At 39.0% G+C, this 20,632-nt stretch overlaps 1 protein-coding gene across 2 annotated transcripts; it reads right to left on the bottom strand.

Moving 5' to 3' along the window:
- Nucleotides 1-16,846: 16,846 nt before the first annotated feature.
- LOC113717849 (uncharacterized) lies at nucleotides 16,847-19,531 on the bottom strand. 2 transcript variants are annotated; one of them, XM_027242670.2, is made up of 4 exons: nucleotides 19,338-19,530; nucleotides 18,773-18,875; nucleotides 17,438-17,707; nucleotides 16,847-17,282 (listed from the first exon to the last, which is right to left on the bottom strand). In XM_027242670.2, the coding sequence occupies exons 3-4, from the start codon at nucleotides 17,622-17,624 to the stop codon at nucleotides 17,089-17,091; spliced, it is 381 nt and encodes a 126-aa protein (XP_027098471.1). In that variant the 5' UTR covers nucleotides 17,625-17,707; nucleotides 18,773-18,875; nucleotides 19,338-19,530; the 3' UTR covers nucleotides 16,847-17,088. The 2 variants fall into 2 exon arrangements, with proteins under 2 accessions (XP_027098471.1, XP_027098472.1); XM_027242671.2 differs by lacking the exon at nucleotides 18,773-18,875 and having other exon boundaries at nucleotides 19,338-19,531.
- Between the last annotated feature and the right edge of the window lie 1,101 nt (nucleotides 19,532-20,632).

The following is a 20,632-nucleotide window of genomic DNA, read 5'->3' as shown; positions in this document are numbered from 1 at the left end:
TATTTCGTTATTTTAGTTGTTTATTATAGTAAATTACAATGAATGAATGAGAGAGGCTAAATTTACACCCTTTTATCCTAAACCTATACCCCAAATGTCAACATGATATTGAAATCCTTAACATTGAATGTGTTTCCCTCAAACTTTTCTCTATTCAAAATATATGCTTTCACATGATAGAAATACTATTCCTAGTTGTGAGAACCCGTAATTTTCATTTTCTAGGTTTTAGAATCTTTCATGACTTGTTTTTTGCATTTTCGTGATTAGGAAAATTTCTAGATTATTTTAAGGAGCAGATATAATTTTTAGATGATTTTTCTAGTATCGAATAGGTTTTGAGAAATTAAGAGCATGTACCGGACGTGGGACCCACTAGTGCGAAAAGTTCGGAAAAATTCGGCCAACTAGGTTAAGTTTTGGATACTGGAATTAATTTACCGGGTGTTAAGAGATAATTAGATGAGACTAAGTAGATTGGTATAAGAGAGACAAGATAGGTAAGCATTTAATAAAAGGTGACAAGTGTCACCATGTGAGTGGGTTTACCTTTAAGACCACTATTCATGGTCTTACCATTTGACTTAAATAAACCAAAAATGACCAAAAATCATCAAAAATCCTCCATAAGTGGCCGGCTCTCTCTTTCTCTCTCTCTCTTACTCTAAGCACAAGGAAGAAAACTCTTCAAGCTTGTTCCAAATCATCAAAACCAACCATTGAAACTTGAAATTTCTCCATAAAACCTCTTCAATTAGTGTTTGTGAGTTGTTGTGTGAAGTTATTTGGAAAGTTAAGGTGACCAATTGCTTTCTCTCTCTTGTTTCTAAGGTGAGTTGTGAAGAACCACCCTCCTCCCTTAATTGATGCTTAAATCATGATTAGTGATAGTATGAGATGCAATATTATGGATTATTTCTTGATTTGTGGTTGAAGTGATGAAGTTTTATTATTTTTGGAGATTTTTCTGGTTTAATATAAGCATGATTGTGTGGCTATCTATGATGATTGGAAATGGTATATAATGACTCTAGGAGGTGGAAAAAGTGATTAATTGCAACCAATTTCTGGTTTGGAAGAAATTTCAGAAAATTAGGGTTTTAGTGGGAACATTCTGCCTGAATTTTTAGCTCCTAGTTAGAGGCCGAATTGGCCTTATCTTAAAACATGAAAGTTGTAGGGAATGACATTTTAGAGGTGCCTACAAAATTTCAGGTCAATCAGAGTAGTGTAGAATGAGAAAAGTCGAAATTACTATTGCTGTTCTGGTTTTACCCGAATGTAAGAATTGCGCCTGTAATTGGTTGTTTTGGCTGGAATTGCTTTCGAATTGGTTGTTGAGGCCTTCTGATGAAATGTAGCCTTGTTTCTTAGCTTTCAGCTGGTTTTGGAATTTCTGGATTTGGACTTCGAGAGCCTGAGTTATGATGTTTCCGCTAGAATGCGTTTTGTGAATCTGGTTTTACGGTTTTGATGTAGTATCTTGCATTTTTGACCTGTTTGCACTCAAAACTGGGTTGAGTGACCTTCTGTGATGTTGTAGCCCTGTCTTTTAGTTTCGAATCGGTGTATCGTACACTTTCATCCGATAATCGTAGTGAAATTGGTGCCATTACCGCAAAACGAGGTCAAAAACTATTTTTTTCAGGGCCAAAGCTAATTGCATTTCCGAATTTTCTGGTTTCCTCTAATGTTTGTGTATGCTTATGGAACCCTATTGGGGTCATGTTTGGCCTTGGTTTATGACTCGTTATCGAGTCTCATTGTACTTGTTTGCATGTTTTAGGGCGTGACGGTGGTGCACAACGTTCTTTTGACGGAAGTGCATGAAACAACATTTGCGAGCTTGGTGAGTGTACTACTCACTTGTGTGTTAATATATGGCGTTGATACTTGAACTTGATGCTTTGAATGTTAATTGCTTGAAGTGAAAGTGTACTTTATCACTCTCACTGTGTGCCTTATATTCTTGTTATCATGTGATTGGAATGTTACATGAAGTGTTACTTGAAATGAAAATACATGGCTTGGTGTCGTTTGGACGAGTATCCAACGACTACAATTGTTATTTTTGAGCTCAACCCCATTGGTAGTTGATTGAATCGAGCCGACGAGGGCTTAGTCGTGCCAATTGATATGCCTTGGGGAAGTGTTATATGGAATCTTGTAGTATGCGAGACTCTCGATTTCGGTTTACTCGAGTAATACCAAAGTGCAAGTGTTTGGATTTCGGGCCCAGTAGGGGGATGTTAGGTGGAAGGAGTGGAAGTAAAGTGGAGTCTACGGTTGGTTACTTTTGAACATTGACAGAGAGTCAATGACGTCCGATCAAGAAATGCAAACGAGAAAAGGGCTCTTGAGAGCCATCTATATCCTTTTATCACCATATTTGACGTGTGCCTTTGCTTATTTTTACTATATTGAATGAAAGCTTGATGCTTATATGCACTTGTGTGCGTAAGTGATAGTATCTCACTGGGCAATTAGCTCACACCGTTCCTTTTGTTTTCCTTAAAGGAATATGACTCTTTTTGGAATGAATCTTGATAGATGGTTGCCGAATGAACTAGATGTATATCTCTTTTGTATTGTATATAAAGTCAAACCCTAAATGTATCTTTAGGGCCGTTTTCACTTTCAATTTGGCAAACCGTGTATATATTAACTTTTGAGAACTTGTGTATGTCACTTTGGATTGTAATTGCTAAAGTTCAAGATGTGAATGTTTGTTTGATATTTGGTTGCGTTCTGACGGGTCAGTTACTATTCATGGCCGACTCCGAATTTCATTTTTTTATTTTGAGTTATTTTACCCTTTTGCCTTGTTTATGCGCGTTTGTAAGTTTCGGAACGCAATAGATCGCTCTAAACTGCACTGTTAGTCCTGGCGAGAGTTGGGCAGGCAGTCCGCTAACCCCTTTGGTTCGCCTTAGGGGAAGGTGGGGCTGTCACAGGTGGTATCAGAGCCTAGGTTTGAATTAGCCTGGGTGTTCTAGGAATGCTTGATTTGAGGGTTTATTGTTTATGGCCTTTAAGATTATTTATGGTTAATTGCTTTTGGTGTAGGATGGACGGATCTAGTGGATCGAGTGGTGACCCTGCAGGCGAGCGACCTCGTGTAGCGCTCCCAGTGATCCCGTACCAGATACGGCCAGGAAGGGCCGTCGTGCGCTGGAGCCCGTCTAACCGTCTTCGACGGTGTGAGTGTAAACATAAGTATGCCTATCCTAACGCTCTCGTGTTTGCAGTGGACAAAGAGCGTAAGGAGTTGGCCGGAGAGAATGCTCGACTGGAGGCCGAGGTGACCCAACTTAGGGCGGCCAATGAGAGACAGGCCGAGCGCATTGAGGGTCTGAAGTACGACGTGCTTGATGCAGAGGATAGGGTTGATGACCTCTGCGCTCAGCTGAAGGAGGTCCAAGAGCGCGAGAGTAAGCGAGCTCGCAAGGTGAAGGTTCGAGCTGCATCGATCCTGAATCTTTGCGCTGACGTGGTTGAGGGCGTGAGTGATGAGGACTCATGCGCGGGTCCTGAGGCTGGGGTTGGATCCACTCCGTCGGGTGGGTCTCATAGCTCGTCGTCGGTCTAGGTTATGACTCCTAGAGTTGTTTTGGATAGTTTTGGTTTTGTATATAGGGTGGATAGAGAGAAGGGCCTTAGCTAATCATTTTGTGCGGCTAGATTAGCTACGTGTATATTTCTTTTGATGAGGCCATTCCCTTGGGGATTGTCCATGCTTGTACTTGACTTGACTGATTGTATATATGCGTGTTGTTTGCCTTGTTTGGTATGTATATCTTTGTTTGGAAAAGCTTTGGGTTTTACTTACATGCATTGTTTTATATTGGTTTAGTACCATTGCCTAGACCAAGTAAAGTTTATGGAAGGAACACGTAGTGGACGGGGACGTGGGCGCAGTAATAGACAACCCACACCAGATAGGGGTACTGGGGAAACCTCTACTGGACCTAACCCTGACCCCAATGTGCAAATCGCTGCCGCTATGCAGCAAATGACTAACTTGCTGACACAAGTAGTGCAGCAACAAGGCCAGAATCCAAACCCTAATCCTGGAAACCCTGGCAATCATGTCGAGAGCGAAGACAGAGCTCTTGAACGTTTTCAAAAGTTTGTTCCACCCAAGTTCATTGGGGGACCTGATCCGGATGTTGCAGAGCGATGGCTCGAGAAGATGGTCGATATATTTGTGGCTTTGCACTACACCGATGAACGGCATGTGACTTTTGCCGTTTTCCAATTAGAAGGGGCGGCCCATTCCTGGTGGAACGTCATACGCCAAAAATGGGAACGGGAACAAACGCCCAGGACTTGGGTGAATTTTATCAGGAAATTTAATGCAAAATTCTTCCCTCCTCTAGTTCAGGAGAGGAAGGAAGACGAGTTCATCCGACTCCGCCAAGGAACTCAATCGGTGGCGGAATACGAGAGTCAGTTCACCCGTTTGTCCAAATTTGCGCCTGAGCTGATCATGACATTGCAACGGCGAATCAGGCGTTTCATCCAGGGCTTGAACGTCGAAATCCAAAAGGACCTCGCAGTGGCTCAAATCAATGCTTTTAGCGAGGTCGTAGAAAAGGCCCAAAGGGTAGAAAGTGCTCGATTGCAAGTCCGGAACTTCCACGCTAAGAAGCGAGGCTTCCTTGGAAGCAGCTCCGGACAAGGGGACAAAGGTACTCCCTCCAAGTTTGGACGCGGAGCTGGAGGTGGGCGACAGTCAGGTTCCGACAGAGGGGCTCAGTCTAGGGGCGGCCCAACCGGGAGAGGCCAAGGTGGAAACTTCTAGAAGGGCTCAGGTTCGGCGTCTCGTGGACCTTGCGGGTACTGCGGAAAGCCGAATCACTCTGAAGACAATTGCTGGAAGAAGGGAGGTAAATGTCTACGTTGCGGAAGCGCAGACCACCAGCTTGCTACCTGCCCACTCATAACGCAAGACGGAAGGGGAACTCAAACCACGCCAAAGACCAATACGGGACCGAATAAGGGGAATGAGGCGAAACCTAAGGTGCCAGCTCGAGTCTATTCCTTAGAACCTCGACAGGTCCCAGATTCCTCAGAGGTCGTAGAAGGTACGATCCCTATTTTTCACCGTTTTACCAAAGTTTTAATTGATCCTGGTGCCACCCATTCCTTTGTTAACCCTGATTTCATGTGTGGCATCGATATAAAACCTGCTAGTTTACCATACGACCTAGAAGTTAGTACACCTACGGGGAATCAACGGTTGGTTACTAGTATGGTTTATAGGAATTGTGAAGTGTGGGTAGGAGAAAGGAAATTGCTAGGGGACTTGATAAACTTGGTCATTAAGGGCTATGATGTGATATTGGGTATGGATTGGCTAGCCAGGTACAATGCCCAACTGGATTGTAAAACAAAAGTGGTCGAATTCCACATTCCTGGTGAGGCGACCTTAAGGTTGGATATAAGGGGTCGGTTAGCCTCATCTGCTTTGATTTCGGGCATTCGGGTTAGGAAATTGCTAAGTCGAGGGGCGCAAGGATTTTTGGCCTTTTTGATTAACACCCCCACAGATAAGTTGAAAGTGGAGGATGTGCCCATAGTGAAGGAATTTCCGGACGTGTTTCCTGATGAATTAGTAGCCTTACCTCCGGAAAGAGAAATTGAATTCAAAATAGACCTGCTACCGGGATCCTCACCCATCTCAAAAACACCATACCGAATGGCTCCTGCTGAGCTCAAGGAGCTAAAGTTGCAATTACAGGACCTTCTAGAGCGGGGATTCATTCAAGAGAGTGGGTCTCCTTGGGGAGCTCCTGTACTGTTTGTGAAGAAAAAAGATGGTAGTTTGAGGATGTGTATTGATTATCGAGGCCTGAATAATATTACAATTAAAAATAAGTATCCACTGCCCCATATCGATGAGCTATTTGATCAGTTGCAAGGAGCGGTGGTTTTCTCGAAACTGGACCTCCGCCAAGGGTACTACCAGTTACTAATCAGGAAGGAGGATATTCCGAAAACCGCCTTCAACTCGAGATATGGGCATTACGAGTTCGCAGTGATGCCCTTTGGACTAACCAATGCTCCTGCCGCCTTCATGGACCTAATGCATAGGGTTTTTAAGCCCTACCTGGAACGATTTGTAGTGGTCTTCATCGATGACATCCTGGTCTATTCCAAGACCCGTAAAGAGCATGAGCAACACTTGAAGACTGTCTTGCAAACCCTGAGAGACCATCAACTGTATGCCAAATTCAGCAAGTGCGAATTTTGGCTGGAGAAAATTGCTTTTCTGGGGCACGTAATTTCTCAAGAGGGTATTTCAGTCGACCCGGCGAAAGTAGAGGTTGTGACTAATTGGAAGAGGCCAGAAACTCCCACAGAGGTCCGCAGCTTTCTAGGACTGGCTGGATATTACCGGCGTTTTATCAAGGATTTCTCCAAACTAGCCGGTCCTCTAACCGATTTAACGAAGAAACATGGTCGGTTCTTATGGAACGCCCGAAGTGAGACAAGTTTTCAAGAATTAAAGAAGAGATTGACCATGGCCCCAGTTCTTGTCTTGCCAAATGGAGGTGACGGGTTTGTTGTGTATACTGATGCGTCACGAGAAGGCCTGGGTTGTGTATTAATGCAAAACCGAAATGTGATATCTTTTGCCTCGAGGAAGTTAAAAGCTCATGAGCAGAATTACCCGACCCATGAACTGGAGCTAGCTGCCGTTGTTTTCGCTCTTAAAAAGTGGAGACACTACTTATATAGGGTAACTTTCGAAGTTTACTCCGACCACAAAAGCTTGAGGTATCTCTTCTCACAGAAGGAATTGAACATGAGGCAACGGCGGTGGATGGAATTTCTGGAAGATTACGACTGTACCATCAATTATCATCCCGGAAAAGCGAACGTGGTGGCCGATGCCCTAAATCGCAAAGCTCAGGTAGCAAGCTTAATGATTAAAGAGTGGAATTTGCTCGAGTCGGTTTGCGAGTGGAAACCCTGCTCTGGGAGCCATAAGGTGATTTTTGGCAATATTAAAGTGACTTTCACTCTCTTGGAGAGAATTAAAGAAGCTCAAAAGGAGGATCAGATGGTACGGAAGTAGGGAGAGAAAGTGGAAAAAGGAGAAACCACTAATTTCAATTTTGGTCATGAGGGTATTTTAAAATACCGAAACCGAATAGTGGTGCCGAAGGATGAATCATTGAAAATGGAGATTCTAGAGGAAGCCCATCGATCTAAGTATACAATCCATCCGAGTAGTAGCAAGATGTATCAAGACCTGAAAGGAACCTATTGGTGGGACAATATGAAGAAGGAAATTGCTCTGTACGTGCAAAAATGTCTCGTTTGCCAACAAGTTAAAGCAGAGCATCAAAAACCATCGGGCTTGTTACAACCCCTTGAGATACCTGAATGGAAGTGGGAAAACATCACCATGGACTTCGTTTCAGGTTTGCCGCGAACGCAGTGAGGACACGATGTCGTTTGGGTGATCGTCGATCGATTAACCAAGTCGGCCCATTTCTTGCCGGTGAACATGAAGTATTCCATGGACAAGTTGGCTCAACTGTACATGGACGAGATTGTAAAGCTACACGGTGTTCCGGTGAGCATCGTCTCCGATCGAGATCCACGTTTCGTATCTCGGTTTTGGCAAAAGTTCCAGGAGACTCTAGGGACGAAACTCAACTTGAGCACAACCTATCACCCTCAGATGGATGGACAATCAGAACGAACCGTTCAAACTCTCGAGGACATGCTACGAACTTGCATTCTGGATTTTGGAGGTAACTGGGGTCAACACATGACTTTGGTAGAGTTTGCGTACAACAACAGCTACCATTCGTCGATTCAAATGGTTCCATATGAAGCACTATATGGACGAAAATGCCGATCACCAATTTACTGGGATGAAGTTGGCGAGAGGAAGGCATTAGATCCAACCACTATTCCTTGGATAGAGGAAGCTCGAGAAAAGGTCAAGTTGATACGGCAACGACTCCAAACAGCTCGAAGCCGACAAAAGAGCTACGCAGACAATAGAAGGAAAGATTTGGAGTTCGAGGTTGGAGACCATGTATTTCTTAAAGTCACCCCTTTACGGAGTGTCACGGCAGGCAAAGGAAAGGAGCTTCAACCGAGATTTGTCGGACCTTACAAGATCTTGCAGAGGATAGGTGCGGTAGCGTATAGAGTAGAACTGTCGTCAAGTCTCTCGAGAATCCACGACGTATTTCATGTCTCAATGCTCAAGAAGTACTATCCCGACCCATCCCATATCTTATAACCAGAGGAGATCGACGTAGACGAATCGCTTGCTTACGAAGAAAAACCTGTCCAAGTACTTGACCGGAAAGTCAATGAGCTCAGAAACAAGCAGATTCCGTTAGTGAAGATACTGTGGAGAAACCATGGGGTAAAGGAAGTTACCTGGGAAGTGGAAGAGGAGATGCGAACGAAGTACCCTAACCTTTTCGTGAGTTAAGGTGAGAAATTTCGAGGGCGAAATTCTTTTAAGGGGGAGAGAGTGTGAGAACCCGTAATTTTCATTTTCTAGGTTTTAGAATCTTTCATGGCTTGTTTTCTGCATTTTCGTGATTAGGAAAATTTCTAGATTATTTTAAGGAGCAGATATAATTTTTAGATGATTTTTCTAGTATCGAATAGGTTTTGAGAAATTAAGAGCATATACCGGACGTGGGACCCACTAGTGCGAAAAGTTCGAAAAAATTCGGCCAACTACATTAAGTTTTGGATACTGGAATTAATTTACCGGGTGTTAAGAGATAATTAGAGGAGGCTAAGTGGATTGGTATAAGAGAGACAAGATAGGTAAGCATTTAATAAAAGGTGACAAGTGTCACCATGTGAATGGGTTTACCTTTAAGACCACTATTCATGGTCTTACCATTTGACTTAAATAAACCAAAAATGACAAAAAATCATCAAAAATCCTCCATAAGTGGCCGGCTCTCTCTTTCTCTCTCTCTCTTACTCTAAGCACAAGGAAGAAAACTCTTCAAGCTTGTTCCAAATCATCAAAACCAACCATTGAAACTTGAAATTTCTCCATAAAACCTCTTCAATTAGTGTTTGTGAGTTGTTGTATGAAGTTATTTGGAAAGTTAAGGTGACCAATTGATTTCTCTCTCTTGTTTCTAAGGTGAGTTGTGAAGAACCACCCTCCTCCCTTAATTGATGCTTAAATCATGATTAGTGATAGTATGAGATGCAATATTATGGATTATTTCTTGATTTGTGGTTGAAGTGATGAAGTTTTATTATTTTTGGAGATTTTTCTGGTTTAATATAAGCATGATTGTGTGGCTATCTATGATGATTGGAAATGGTATATAATGACTCTAGGAGGTGGAAAGAGTGATTAATTGCAACCAATTTCTGGTTTGGAAGAAATTTCAGAAAATTAGGGTTTTAGTGGGAACATTCTGCCTGAATTTTTAGCTCCTAGTTAGAGGCCGAATTGGCCTTATCTTAAAACATGAAAGTTGTAGGGAATGACATTTTAGAGGTGCCTACAAAATTTCAGGTCAATCAGAGTAGTGTAGAATGAGAAAAGTCGAAATTACTATTGCTGTTCTGGTTTTACCCGAATGTAAGAATTGCGCCTGTAATTGGTTGTTTTGGCTGGAATTGCTTTCGAATTGGTTGTTGAGGCCTTCTGATGAAATGTAGCCTTGTTTCTTAGCTTTCAGCTGGTTTTGGAATTTATGGATTTGGACTTGGAGAGCCTGAGTTATGATGATTCCGCTAGAATGCGTTTTGTGAATCTGGTTTTACGGTTTTGATGTAGTATCTTGCATTTTTGACCTGTTTTCACTCAAAACTGGGTTGAGTGACCTTCTGTGATGTTGTAGCCCTGTATTTTAGCTTCGAATCGGTGTATCGTACACCTTCATCCGATAATCGTAGTGAAATTGGTGCCATTATCGTAAAACGAGGTCAAAAACTATTTTTTTCAGGGCCAAAGCTAATTGCATTTCCGAATTTTCTGGTTTCCTCTAATGTTTGTATATGCTTATGGAACCCTATTGGGGTCATGTTTGGCCTTGGTTTATGACTCGTTATCGAGTCTCGTTGTACTTGTTTGCATGTTTTAGGGCGTGACGGTGGTGCACAACGTTCTTTTGACGGAAGTGCATGAAACCACATTTGCGAGCTTGGTGAGTGTACTACTCACTTGTGTGTTAATATATGGCGTTGATACTTGAACTTGATGCTTTGAATGTTAATTGCTTGAAGTGAAAGTGTACTTTATCACTCTCACTGTGTGCCTTATATTCTTGTTATCATGTGATTGGAATGTTACACGAAGTGTTACTTGAAATGAAAATACATGGCTTGGTGTCGTTTGGACGAGTATCCAACGACTACAATTATTATTTTTGAGCTCAACCCCATTGGTAGTTGATTGAATCGAGCTGGCGAGGGCTTGGTCGTGCCAATTGATATGCCTTGGGGAAGTGTTATATGGAATCTTGTAGTATGCGAGACTCTCGATTCCGATTTACTCGAGTAATACCAAAGTGCAAGTGTTTGGATTTCGGGCCCGGTAGGGGGATGTTAGGTGGAAGGAATGGAAGTAAAGTGGAGTCTACGGTTGGTTACTTTTGAACATTGACGGAGAGTCAATGACGTCCGATCAAGAAATGCAAACGAGGAAAGGGCTCTTGAGAGCCATCTGTATCCTTTTATCACCATATTTGACGTGTGCCTTTGCTTATTTTTACTATATTGAATGAAAGCTTGATGCTTATATGCACTTGGGTGCGTAAGTGATAGTATCTCACTGGGCAATTAGCTCACACCGTTCTTTTTGTTTTCCTTACAGGATTATGACTCTTTTTGGAATGAATCTTGATAGATGGTTACCGAATGAACTAGATGTATATCTCTTTTGTATTGTATATGAAGTGAAACCCTAAATGTATCTTTAGGGTCGTTTTCACTTTCAATTTGGCAAACCGTGTATATATTAACTTTTGAGAACTTGTGTATGTCACTTTGGATTGTAATTGCTAAAGTTCAAGATGTGAATGTTTGTTTGATATTTGGTTGCGTTCTGACGGGTCGGTTACTATTCATGGCCGACTCCGAATTTCAATTTGTTTTTATTTTGAGTTATTTTGCCCTTTTGCCTTGTTTACGCGCGTTTGTAAGTTCCGGAACGCAATAGATCGCTCTAAACTGCACTGTTAGTCCTGGCGAGAGTTGGGCAGACAGTCCGCTAACCCCTTTGGTTCGCCTTAGGGGAAGGTGGGGCTGTCACACTAGTATTCTTTTAACTTATTTATTCCATTCTTATATCTTTCAAAACTTTTCCAATTGTTTACTCTCCTAATTTATAAAAGCTATTTACTTATCATAAATTTGTTAAAACAGTTTTCATGTGTTTAGAGATTTTTTGGTCTACCTAATGTTTATTATATGTTAATTTTTCATTATGTAATAATCTACTCTGCCAAACTATAACTATTTCTTGGGGAAAAAAATCTAATGTTTTGATGTCTTTGTATAATCCCACTATGGTTTTATGATTATAATATGATATATTGTAGTAGCACTAGTGTTATTGTGACGATCCTACCACCCCCTAGGGCGTACCCCAGGCTTTAGCGGATCGCCTGCCCAACTCTCGTCAGGGCTCACTCACTCACATCAAGTAAATAGGTTGCAACCTCGAGAGTAAAAGAAATAACAATTCCCAACTTGGAACGTACATGTACATTAATTTCTATTTCAATCATCCATACAATCCCAAATATATTAAAAGATAGTTCCAGATACATTCAGCCCTAGTCGAGCACTAGCGCGAGTACAATCGCAAAATTTCAAAAACTAGACTATACTAGTCTGTACCAGTCTCACGCCCTCGCTCGTACCCCCTATAAGGAAAATAAATGGTGTGGAATGAGCTCAAAATCCAGTGAGGTTCCAAATAGCAAGTTGACCATTATTCAAAAGTACAAGGATCAACGTAACAAAATAGCGAGCATAACAAGTTCATAAAAATGAGCAATAACACTTCAAGTAACAAATCTCAAAATAAGCGAGTATAAAATTTTTCAAAAGAAAGAATAACTCTATAAGTAACAATCATGTCAAAGTATAAGGATACGGATGGCTCTCAAGAGCCAAGTTCCCCTTTGCTTCACCAGAACTTGATCAAGTAGTAGTTGACACTCCGTCAACTTTCAAGTAAAGTAACCAGTCTAGTAGAGTACCCACTTAGCTACAATCTCCGTCCACCATCCAAAACCCCTACTGGGTCCAAAATCCTTAATAAACACTGGTGGTAATACTCGAGTATACCGATTGGTCGAGAAAAGAACACTCCACTCGACAACACTAGATACCCATAGTTCGTTATCTAATCGACCAAACCCTTGCCGGCTCGACTCAATTAACTAGCCAATGGGGTTTGGGTCCCCAAGAAGTCGATGAGATAGCATCTACAATCGACGGAATCAAGATAAAAGTACGGAGACGGGAATGAGAGGCACCTCCCACTCGGATTGAGTGTGGTACATGCTACCGCTCAGCACTTACAAGTCAAGCACAAGTATAATAAGTCAATTGCAACAATAAACAAATACATATCTCATTAGGGCAAATGCGATAAAGTACACCCTTGCTCGATCATACCAATCAAATATCATTCGATCACATTGGTCAAGTATTGAAAATAAGTGTCAAGTTCAATCAGGTATTTGGAAGCACTCACCAAAGGTCTAGTGCTTTTTAAAATCACGTTTAGATCCAACTCCTTGGTTGGAGTCCAAATCTGCGATAAAATATCATTTAAGAGTTTAAAATCCACTAGTATTCGAAACATAGGAGTTTCACTTCAAGAAGATCAAGTAAATGAAACTTGTTTAAGTAGTAGTCATATGACTTCTTAAACTCTCGAAAATTCATGCTCGCTCTTTTAGTTTCGATAAGGAAGCGATTAAAACTCTAGAATCCCCATTTGAGTCGAAAAGACGAGGAAAATGTATTTCTATTTTTTCAAGGGTACGGGTTTCGGCCAAATTCTAGCTTATATACCTCTACGAAAGAAGACTCGAATACCCTAGACAATTCAAGTGCAATTCGACTTCAATTCTTTGCTCGAGTCGCAAGTACATCAGCCTAACCTTCGAGTGAAAATTTGGGTGGCATGCCCCTTGTATTTAACTATTTTCCAACCATTTACGGCTTTATTATTTTTCTCAAATCAGCCCCAAAGTCACACACAAGTAATGTTACCACCATAGCCCTTCAATTAGGCTCCAAAATAATCCAATTACAACACAAGTCTTAACAAGGCAACCGGAAATCAAGTTTAAAGGCAAATAGCTAAATGGCAGATTTGACGTCTCTTGGTGTTTCGATCACAATGGAAGCTACGTTTATCGAATTGGTGTACACTTTATACCGTTTCGAAGTTAAAATAGAGAAAGACAAATCATATGAAGACATCAACAGCCAATTTGTCCATTTTCAAGGTCAAAATGTGACATCTCAGAGGAAAACAGAAACTGTCCGCAAAACTGTACATTTGGCAGTCAAGGGTATTTTTGTTATTTTACATGATACAGTACTCCGATAGAGCTGAAATTTTGCAGGCACGTATATAACATCATTTCCTACAACTTTTATGTTTTGACCTAAGCCTAATTAGGCCTTCAACATGGACGAATTAAACAGGTCATAAGCTAAACAGGTTAGTTTCAATTTCTGGAATTTGAACTTTTCCTCTAGAATTTCATATCTAATAAGCATTCAATCATCAAAACCAACAATTACTAACTCTATAACATCCATTACTAGATAAATAACCATAATCAAGGCTGAAAATGTAAACCCTAGCTAAACATTGACCATATCAATCAAAACTACTTAAATAACCATCATTAGCCAAGAATAGGAGTTTCTATCCAAACTTAAACATGATTAAGGAAGAGAAATAAGAAAGACAGCCATGGTACCTTCTCGAAACTCCTTGTAGGTGTGAAACCAAACACTTTCTTCCCAAACTTTTACCACACACAACTATCTAAGCACTAAAATGAAAGTTTAATCGGTTTGGATTTGGGATTTTCACTCAAACTAAGATGGATTCAAGGTGAAATTGCTAGCTTGCCTTCCTCTCTTTTCTCTCCTCAACTCACGGCTGAAAGGTGCAGAAATGAAGGCTGAAATGAGCTCCAAGAAAGATAAGAAGGTAGGAATTGATTTGGGTCAAAGTTGGACAAGTGTCACACTTTGATTGGAAGTCAAAATTTTCTTTTCTTGCTTGTTTTTTTGTCCACAATTTTGGCTGCATTGAGAAGATATTTAGAGCTGATTTTGTTCAATTAATAACAAGGAGATTAAGGTAATAAAGTAGTGGTCAAGTGGTGCACTCAATCTGTAACGAACGGTACATATCGGTTCAACCCGATTTTCCTTATTTCGCACGTACTAGGGTTTTAACTTATGATTCGCTAACTCATTATTATCACTTCTAATCACACACTTTTTTTTTATCTAAAACTCACTCTTAATCACCAAATTGAGTACACACTCCACACCGATTAATCACACTACCAAAAGACGTAAAAACCCTAGTTTACCTTAACGATGAAAGTAAAGGGAAAACCCTTGGTTCTATGATTAATTGTAACTATTGAGGAAGTGAATGAGTAGTAAAGTTATTATAAAATAATGGATTCCAAATAAAAGAGAATTTTTAAGAAAATATGAGGGATTTTACAAGTCCTCACGATCACACTACCAAAATGCACACAAAAACACACACCAAAACCCTAGTATGCACAAAAACCCTAATTTATGCCCTTCCTTTAGAAAAATTATAACTTGAGTTATAAATATCAAAAATTTATATAACTTGGCTTATTAAAAACTAGACTTCAAATACTAAGAATCTTTAGAAGACACCTCAAAGAGATTTAGTTCATAAGTTGGTCCAAATTGAGCCATAAACTACTACAACATTCCTATGTTTACTTGTGCAAGGTAGAATTTTCAGTCAACTTTGCCAATTTTCTAGAATTTATAGACATTGAATCAAACTCTGAATTTTACGCCGTAGGAAGCCCTATGAGTCTAGTTTCAAACGCAACAAACGAAACTCAATTCCAACTTTCCTATACGAAGTTATAGCCAATTTTCCAAAGTTGCGCAGAGCCTCTTGCGAAAATTTCTAGATTTTCTAACAACTTGAGATTATGAAACTTTTCTTAACAAAATTCACTCCCTTGGCTCAAAGTCAACCATTAAAACAACCAAGAATCTAAGGTAAGTGAGTTCACATAAGGGTTATAAAAACAAATAAAATTTCAGGGTCTCACAGTTATGGCTACTTAGATGATCCTTTTTTTATTAGCATTATGTATGAGAATTTTGGGGTTAGTTCATGTGTGAAATATGTTCTTTACTATAATAATTTTTTAGAAGATGTTTTTTGCAGTACAAGTGTTAGAGAAAATATAGAAGGTATTCAGAAAAGAGAAAACCTAGGAGATATTTGAAGGGATATTATTATGTAGGCAATTTATTGCTGTTGTGTGAAAGGATAACTTTACAACATGCTAAAAATTACTAATATTTTATTAAATGTTAGGAATTTTAACGTCTTATTGGTGCTGAGGGTGTAACATTAGTACCAAAAGGTATGAATTTATCCTCTCTCAATTTGAAATAATTTGCTTAATAAGTCGAAATCCGCTTTAAATATGGGCCTTTGTCTTGGCATTGCGCTTCTTTGTCTTCAAGCCGATGTTTTCTAACCGCTTCTCACCCAAAAAGGAGGAAAAAAGGGGCCTTTGGACCAAATCGTCGAAACTGATGCTACCGAGTAATGAATAATTTGAAACATCTGGTCTATGTCGAATTCTCCATTACATAAGGTTGATGTTGCCATGTACTCTAGGCAGCAAATGCAAGCCAAAGGAACAAAGCAAGATTTTAAATTGCATCCCTCTTGTACCTTTCTTCACCTGTGAGCTTAAGATTTCAACTTCAGAAAACCGTGAAGGATACAGAAATGGGCAGTAGAAGGCACCAAAAGTTTGAGCAGCATCTTCAAAATCCCAGGAGCGATCAAGTGAAAAATGACGAACCCCCATTCCTGCCTCCATATCAAAACTTACATAGATGACAGAGAAATAGAATTACAGCCCTTTCAACTTAGATTTTGCCAAAATTTAGACACTTTTATAGATGTATAAAGTCAGAAGTAGCAGTACGGTTCATAAGCAGTGCACCGCTGTAGTATTGTGTGAACCAGCATTTCTATATGCCGAGTAGTCTGGAATAGGGTTGCAAACGAGTCGAGCCGAGTTGAGCTTTGAGCTAATCGAGCCGAGTCTCGACTAAATTTTACCGAGCTCGAGCTCGACGAGCAGGCAAAGCTCGAGCTCGACGAGCCGGCAATTTTCGAGCTCGAGCTCGAAAAAAATAAAAAATAATTATTTTATTTTTTAAAAAATAAATAAAATAATATTTTTTCTTAATAAATAATAAAATATTAAGGATATATACGTAATTTTACTATGAAAATAAAAAATAAAAAAATATATATATAATATACGTAATTTTATTATTAAATAAAAATAAAAATAAAAAATATATATATACATACTCAAGCTCGCGAGCCTAACGAGCTTAATATTCTAAGTTCGAGCTCGAGCTCGATATTAATCGAGCTCGAGTCGAGCTTGAATCGAGCCGCTCGATTCGTTTGCAACCCTAGTCTGGAATGGTGTTTTTCCCTATCTGACCGCAAATTTCTTCTGAACAAAAGTTTTTCTTTCTGAAATGAAAAAGTCATGGCTTAAATAGAATAATGAAAAGTTAAAACTATCAAAAGCAAAACAAGATTACCAACATTTTAAATCTGAAAAGGAAGCATTTCAAGTGACAGGTTCGATCAGGTGCCACACAACACTAGTCCAGCCAGATGCTGAACGTCTTCTGACTGTTAAGAACAAACATGACTAGCATGACTATGAGACGTACAGTACATTGCTAAGCATCCAACAGTAGACATCATTACAGAGTGAAAAATATATAAGACCACGACAAGGTGACAGCAAGGTCTGGCTAAACACGCCCTTCCCACAAACATTCAGCTCCAACTTTGCCAGCTTTCAAGAGATGCCCTATATCTTCAGGAGGATTCATGCCCAAGGATTTGGCACGCTCCCAGCGAGCAAGCCTGCTCATCCCAAGGCATGGTCCGTATGCCATGTTCATGTCAAATTGCCTGAGAACTTCCTCTTTTTCATCATAATCATCTGAACAACAATATATGCAGTTAGCTATTTCTGTAACTTGGACTAATAGAACCTATAGATGAAACAAAGCCCAGAAACAAGCTCATGGAACTCAGAAACAACAATAACAGAGTTATCTTAGATAAAGGGCGCTCTGTCGACAAAGAGATTCTAACTTTCAATGTCAGGAAAACCATGTGAGATAAGAGCAGCAGGTTGAGTGATGTCAGAGCCATAAGTAGCTGAGCGCTTTGGAGACAGAGATTTCTTTGTAGATGATGATTTGGCCTTCGCCTTTGTTATGCCTCCAGACTTCTTCTTTTGCTTGAAGAAGCCCTTCATATCTGATTTTGATGTTGCCATACTTTCAGTTCTTCCTCTCAAACTTTAGCTTGGACTTATGAATAAGTAGATATATGACAGCCTGCTTCTCTTTACTCTATGACCTGCAATATGCACAAAGGGAAACATAAATAACACATACAACTTGTTACAGAGAAAGAGAGCTTTAAATGCAATACATTTCATTTAGCAGAAAAATGCACAATACTAGTGCTTTTTCAACAAAGATATCCGACTTTAAGACTGATGAAGCAAGAGATCTAAATCCTACAGGCACATACTTCCATAAAAAACTGATTGGAACCAAAATGCAGGCCCAAATTGGATATGCCATACACTACGAGTATAGAGTTTTCCAAGTAATAGACACACTACAATTAACCACACACACAAAATGTACAACCAATAAAAACACAAACATATGGAAGAAAGAAAGAACTTAGCTTCACCTTTGGGATGTAAGATGGGGTCATGAGGTTACTGGTGTAGATGATGACACAATGGAGAATAAGTGTCATGTGAGTGCATAAGACAAAGAAGGGGGAAGCGTTACAAATGTACCAGTGTAGACAGAACACGTACTTATAAACATGTACATGTATCTGGAAACCAAGATAGGCATTGAAAATGGCAATGCTACTCCTGAAGCTCAAAAACGTCATAAATGTTTTATTAAGTTCAGCAGACATACTGCTCTTTCAATCAAGACTAATGAAGCAAAGAATAAGCTTTGGGAAATTGACAGATACTCAGGGACATAAGTTTAAGTTTGTACCAAGATTCACAACTCAGACGGATGGAGCATCAGTCAATTACATTGTACAAAAGAATGGTCAGTGTTAGAAACTTGAGCTAATTCAAGATTCAATAGAAAAACAACATAATAACAACTTGGGACAACTCATAGTTTGCAGCCTTTCTTATTTGAATGTCAGTCACTTCATCACCACTTACAATGATACACATGACATGGATACTAAAATTGTCAGAGTTTAGTCAGCTTCATCGCACTCTTTTCTGCTCCTATACTAATTTCAGATACAACATACATGGAACTCTTATTCAGAAAACCCTTTAAAACTCAAAATTCAAAAAACGTCCATTCTTTTCATTTCAAAAACATTAAACGAGCAGTAGTCTTAAATTCATCTTAAATATCTCTTTCTTACCGTGTTTGCTGGTCCACTGGCATCCATACTCCTCCACAATCACCAAAACTTTGAAAATCCTTCTAGCTAAAAATTTTGATAATTACCGCAACAAATTCTACATCTGACATCAAAACTCAAACTTCAGTTTAATAACAATACAAACCCATAATACCTCACTACAGTCCCTACCATTTAAGGAATCATTTAAAAAATCACTTTAAACCTATGCAGAGAAAATGGGAACATTTCTATAAAGAATTCCTTCACATACCACAGGCCAAACTCCTTGCCTTCTATTTGATAAAATCACAAGAAATTCAATATTCTTATACTATATAAACCAATAAATACATACGTTTCTTCTTTTTCATTAGTTTTTAAGTGAAAATAACAAGCAACACAGCAGTTTTATTTCATTCATTTTATCATTCAAGATCAATATCAGAAATATTTGGGAGAAACAGGGCAAACTAAACAAGAACGAGAAAAGCCTAACCAAGAAGAAAAAGGAAAACAAAAACAAAGAACCCAGTAGAAATATGACCGGAAATAACACAAGGAAGAAGGAAGAACGGAGCTTTACCTTCTGGGTAGGCGAGGTGTGGTGGTGGATGCTCGAGTTAGACGACGTCGTAGGGGGAAATGAGAGTATCTGACTGAGCTAAGAAGAAGGGGTAAAGATTCACCTCTAACATCGGTTTTTAAGCAGCTTTGCCATTTTTTTTTTTTTTTCTCTTCGGGGTGGAAACTCGTAAACGCTTATCAAATTTTGAAATTTGAATTCTTGGAGTGTGGTAATAAATGCAAGGGTTAATTGCTGTTTGCCCCCCAGAATGTGGCGGTCACCGGCACTTTGTCCGCATGAATGGCAACAATAGACTCTTTGTCGTTTTGAATTTGAGTCGCAAATGGATTTGTTTGGACAGCTGATTATTTCCCCAAATATATTTGCTTACATCATCATTACAATTTTCAATACACCTTTTTATCTTCCCAATTACCTTTTTATTTCACATACATCACATCACAAAAAGTGCTACAGTAAAAATATCTCAAATAACTTACAATCCAAACAAACCCTTTGTTTGAGAAAAAGAAAGTCTATGCTATCGTTCAATTGAGATTCTGTTGACCAAATTATCTTTCATGAAGGGTAAGTCTAAACATGAATGACAAACTTATAGTATAGATAAAAGGAAAAAGCTTAAAATCAATAAAAATGAAAGGACTTATGATACAAAGTGAAAAAATTTTGATGAGTGTAAACCTTAATATATAAACGAAAAAAAAAGAAAACAGAAAGACATATATATAAAAAGGAAGGAAAAAATTTTGATAAATGAAAATTTTAATATATAGATAATTGTTAAGAAAATTATAAACAATCATAGTACAAAAGTAACAAAACAAATTTTGATGAGTGAAATTTTAATTTTGAATTAAAGAAGAATAAAATTAAACACTGATAGAATTAAAAAAATGAAAAATTTATTAGCAAAAAACTTTTTATTGAAATAAATGCAAATAAAAGAATTAAAGAGACTTATAGTTTAAAAGGGAAGGAAAAAAGTTTGATTCCATGAAACTAAATATTTGAATAAAAATCGTAAATCATAAAAATACTCATAGTATAAAAGAAAGCTAAAAATTTTGAAGAAGAGAAAAGCATAATGTCTATATAAGGCCCAAAACAAATTAAGAGGGGCGATGAATTATGTTGATAAAAATTTAACCAAGTAAAAGCCAAAATTTCACCCAATAAAAATGTTTCAAATGAAATTCATAAAGATATAACAAATGACTCAATTAATTCAATGAAACTCAATAAAGATTGCACAATTAAGTAGTCAAAAAAAAAAAGGTAAAAGATAGAAATGC

This window comes from Coffea arabica, chromosome 11e, assembly GCF_036785885.1.
Source record: "Coffea arabica cultivar ET-39 chromosome 11e, Coffea Arabica ET-39 HiFi, whole genome shotgun sequence".
Classification (NCBI taxonomy): domain Eukaryota; kingdom Viridiplantae; phylum Streptophyta; class Magnoliopsida; order Gentianales; family Rubiaceae; genus Coffea; species Coffea arabica.
Note: the sequence above shows the minus strand (reverse complement) of the source record. Positions and strands in the feature narration are given on the sequence as shown.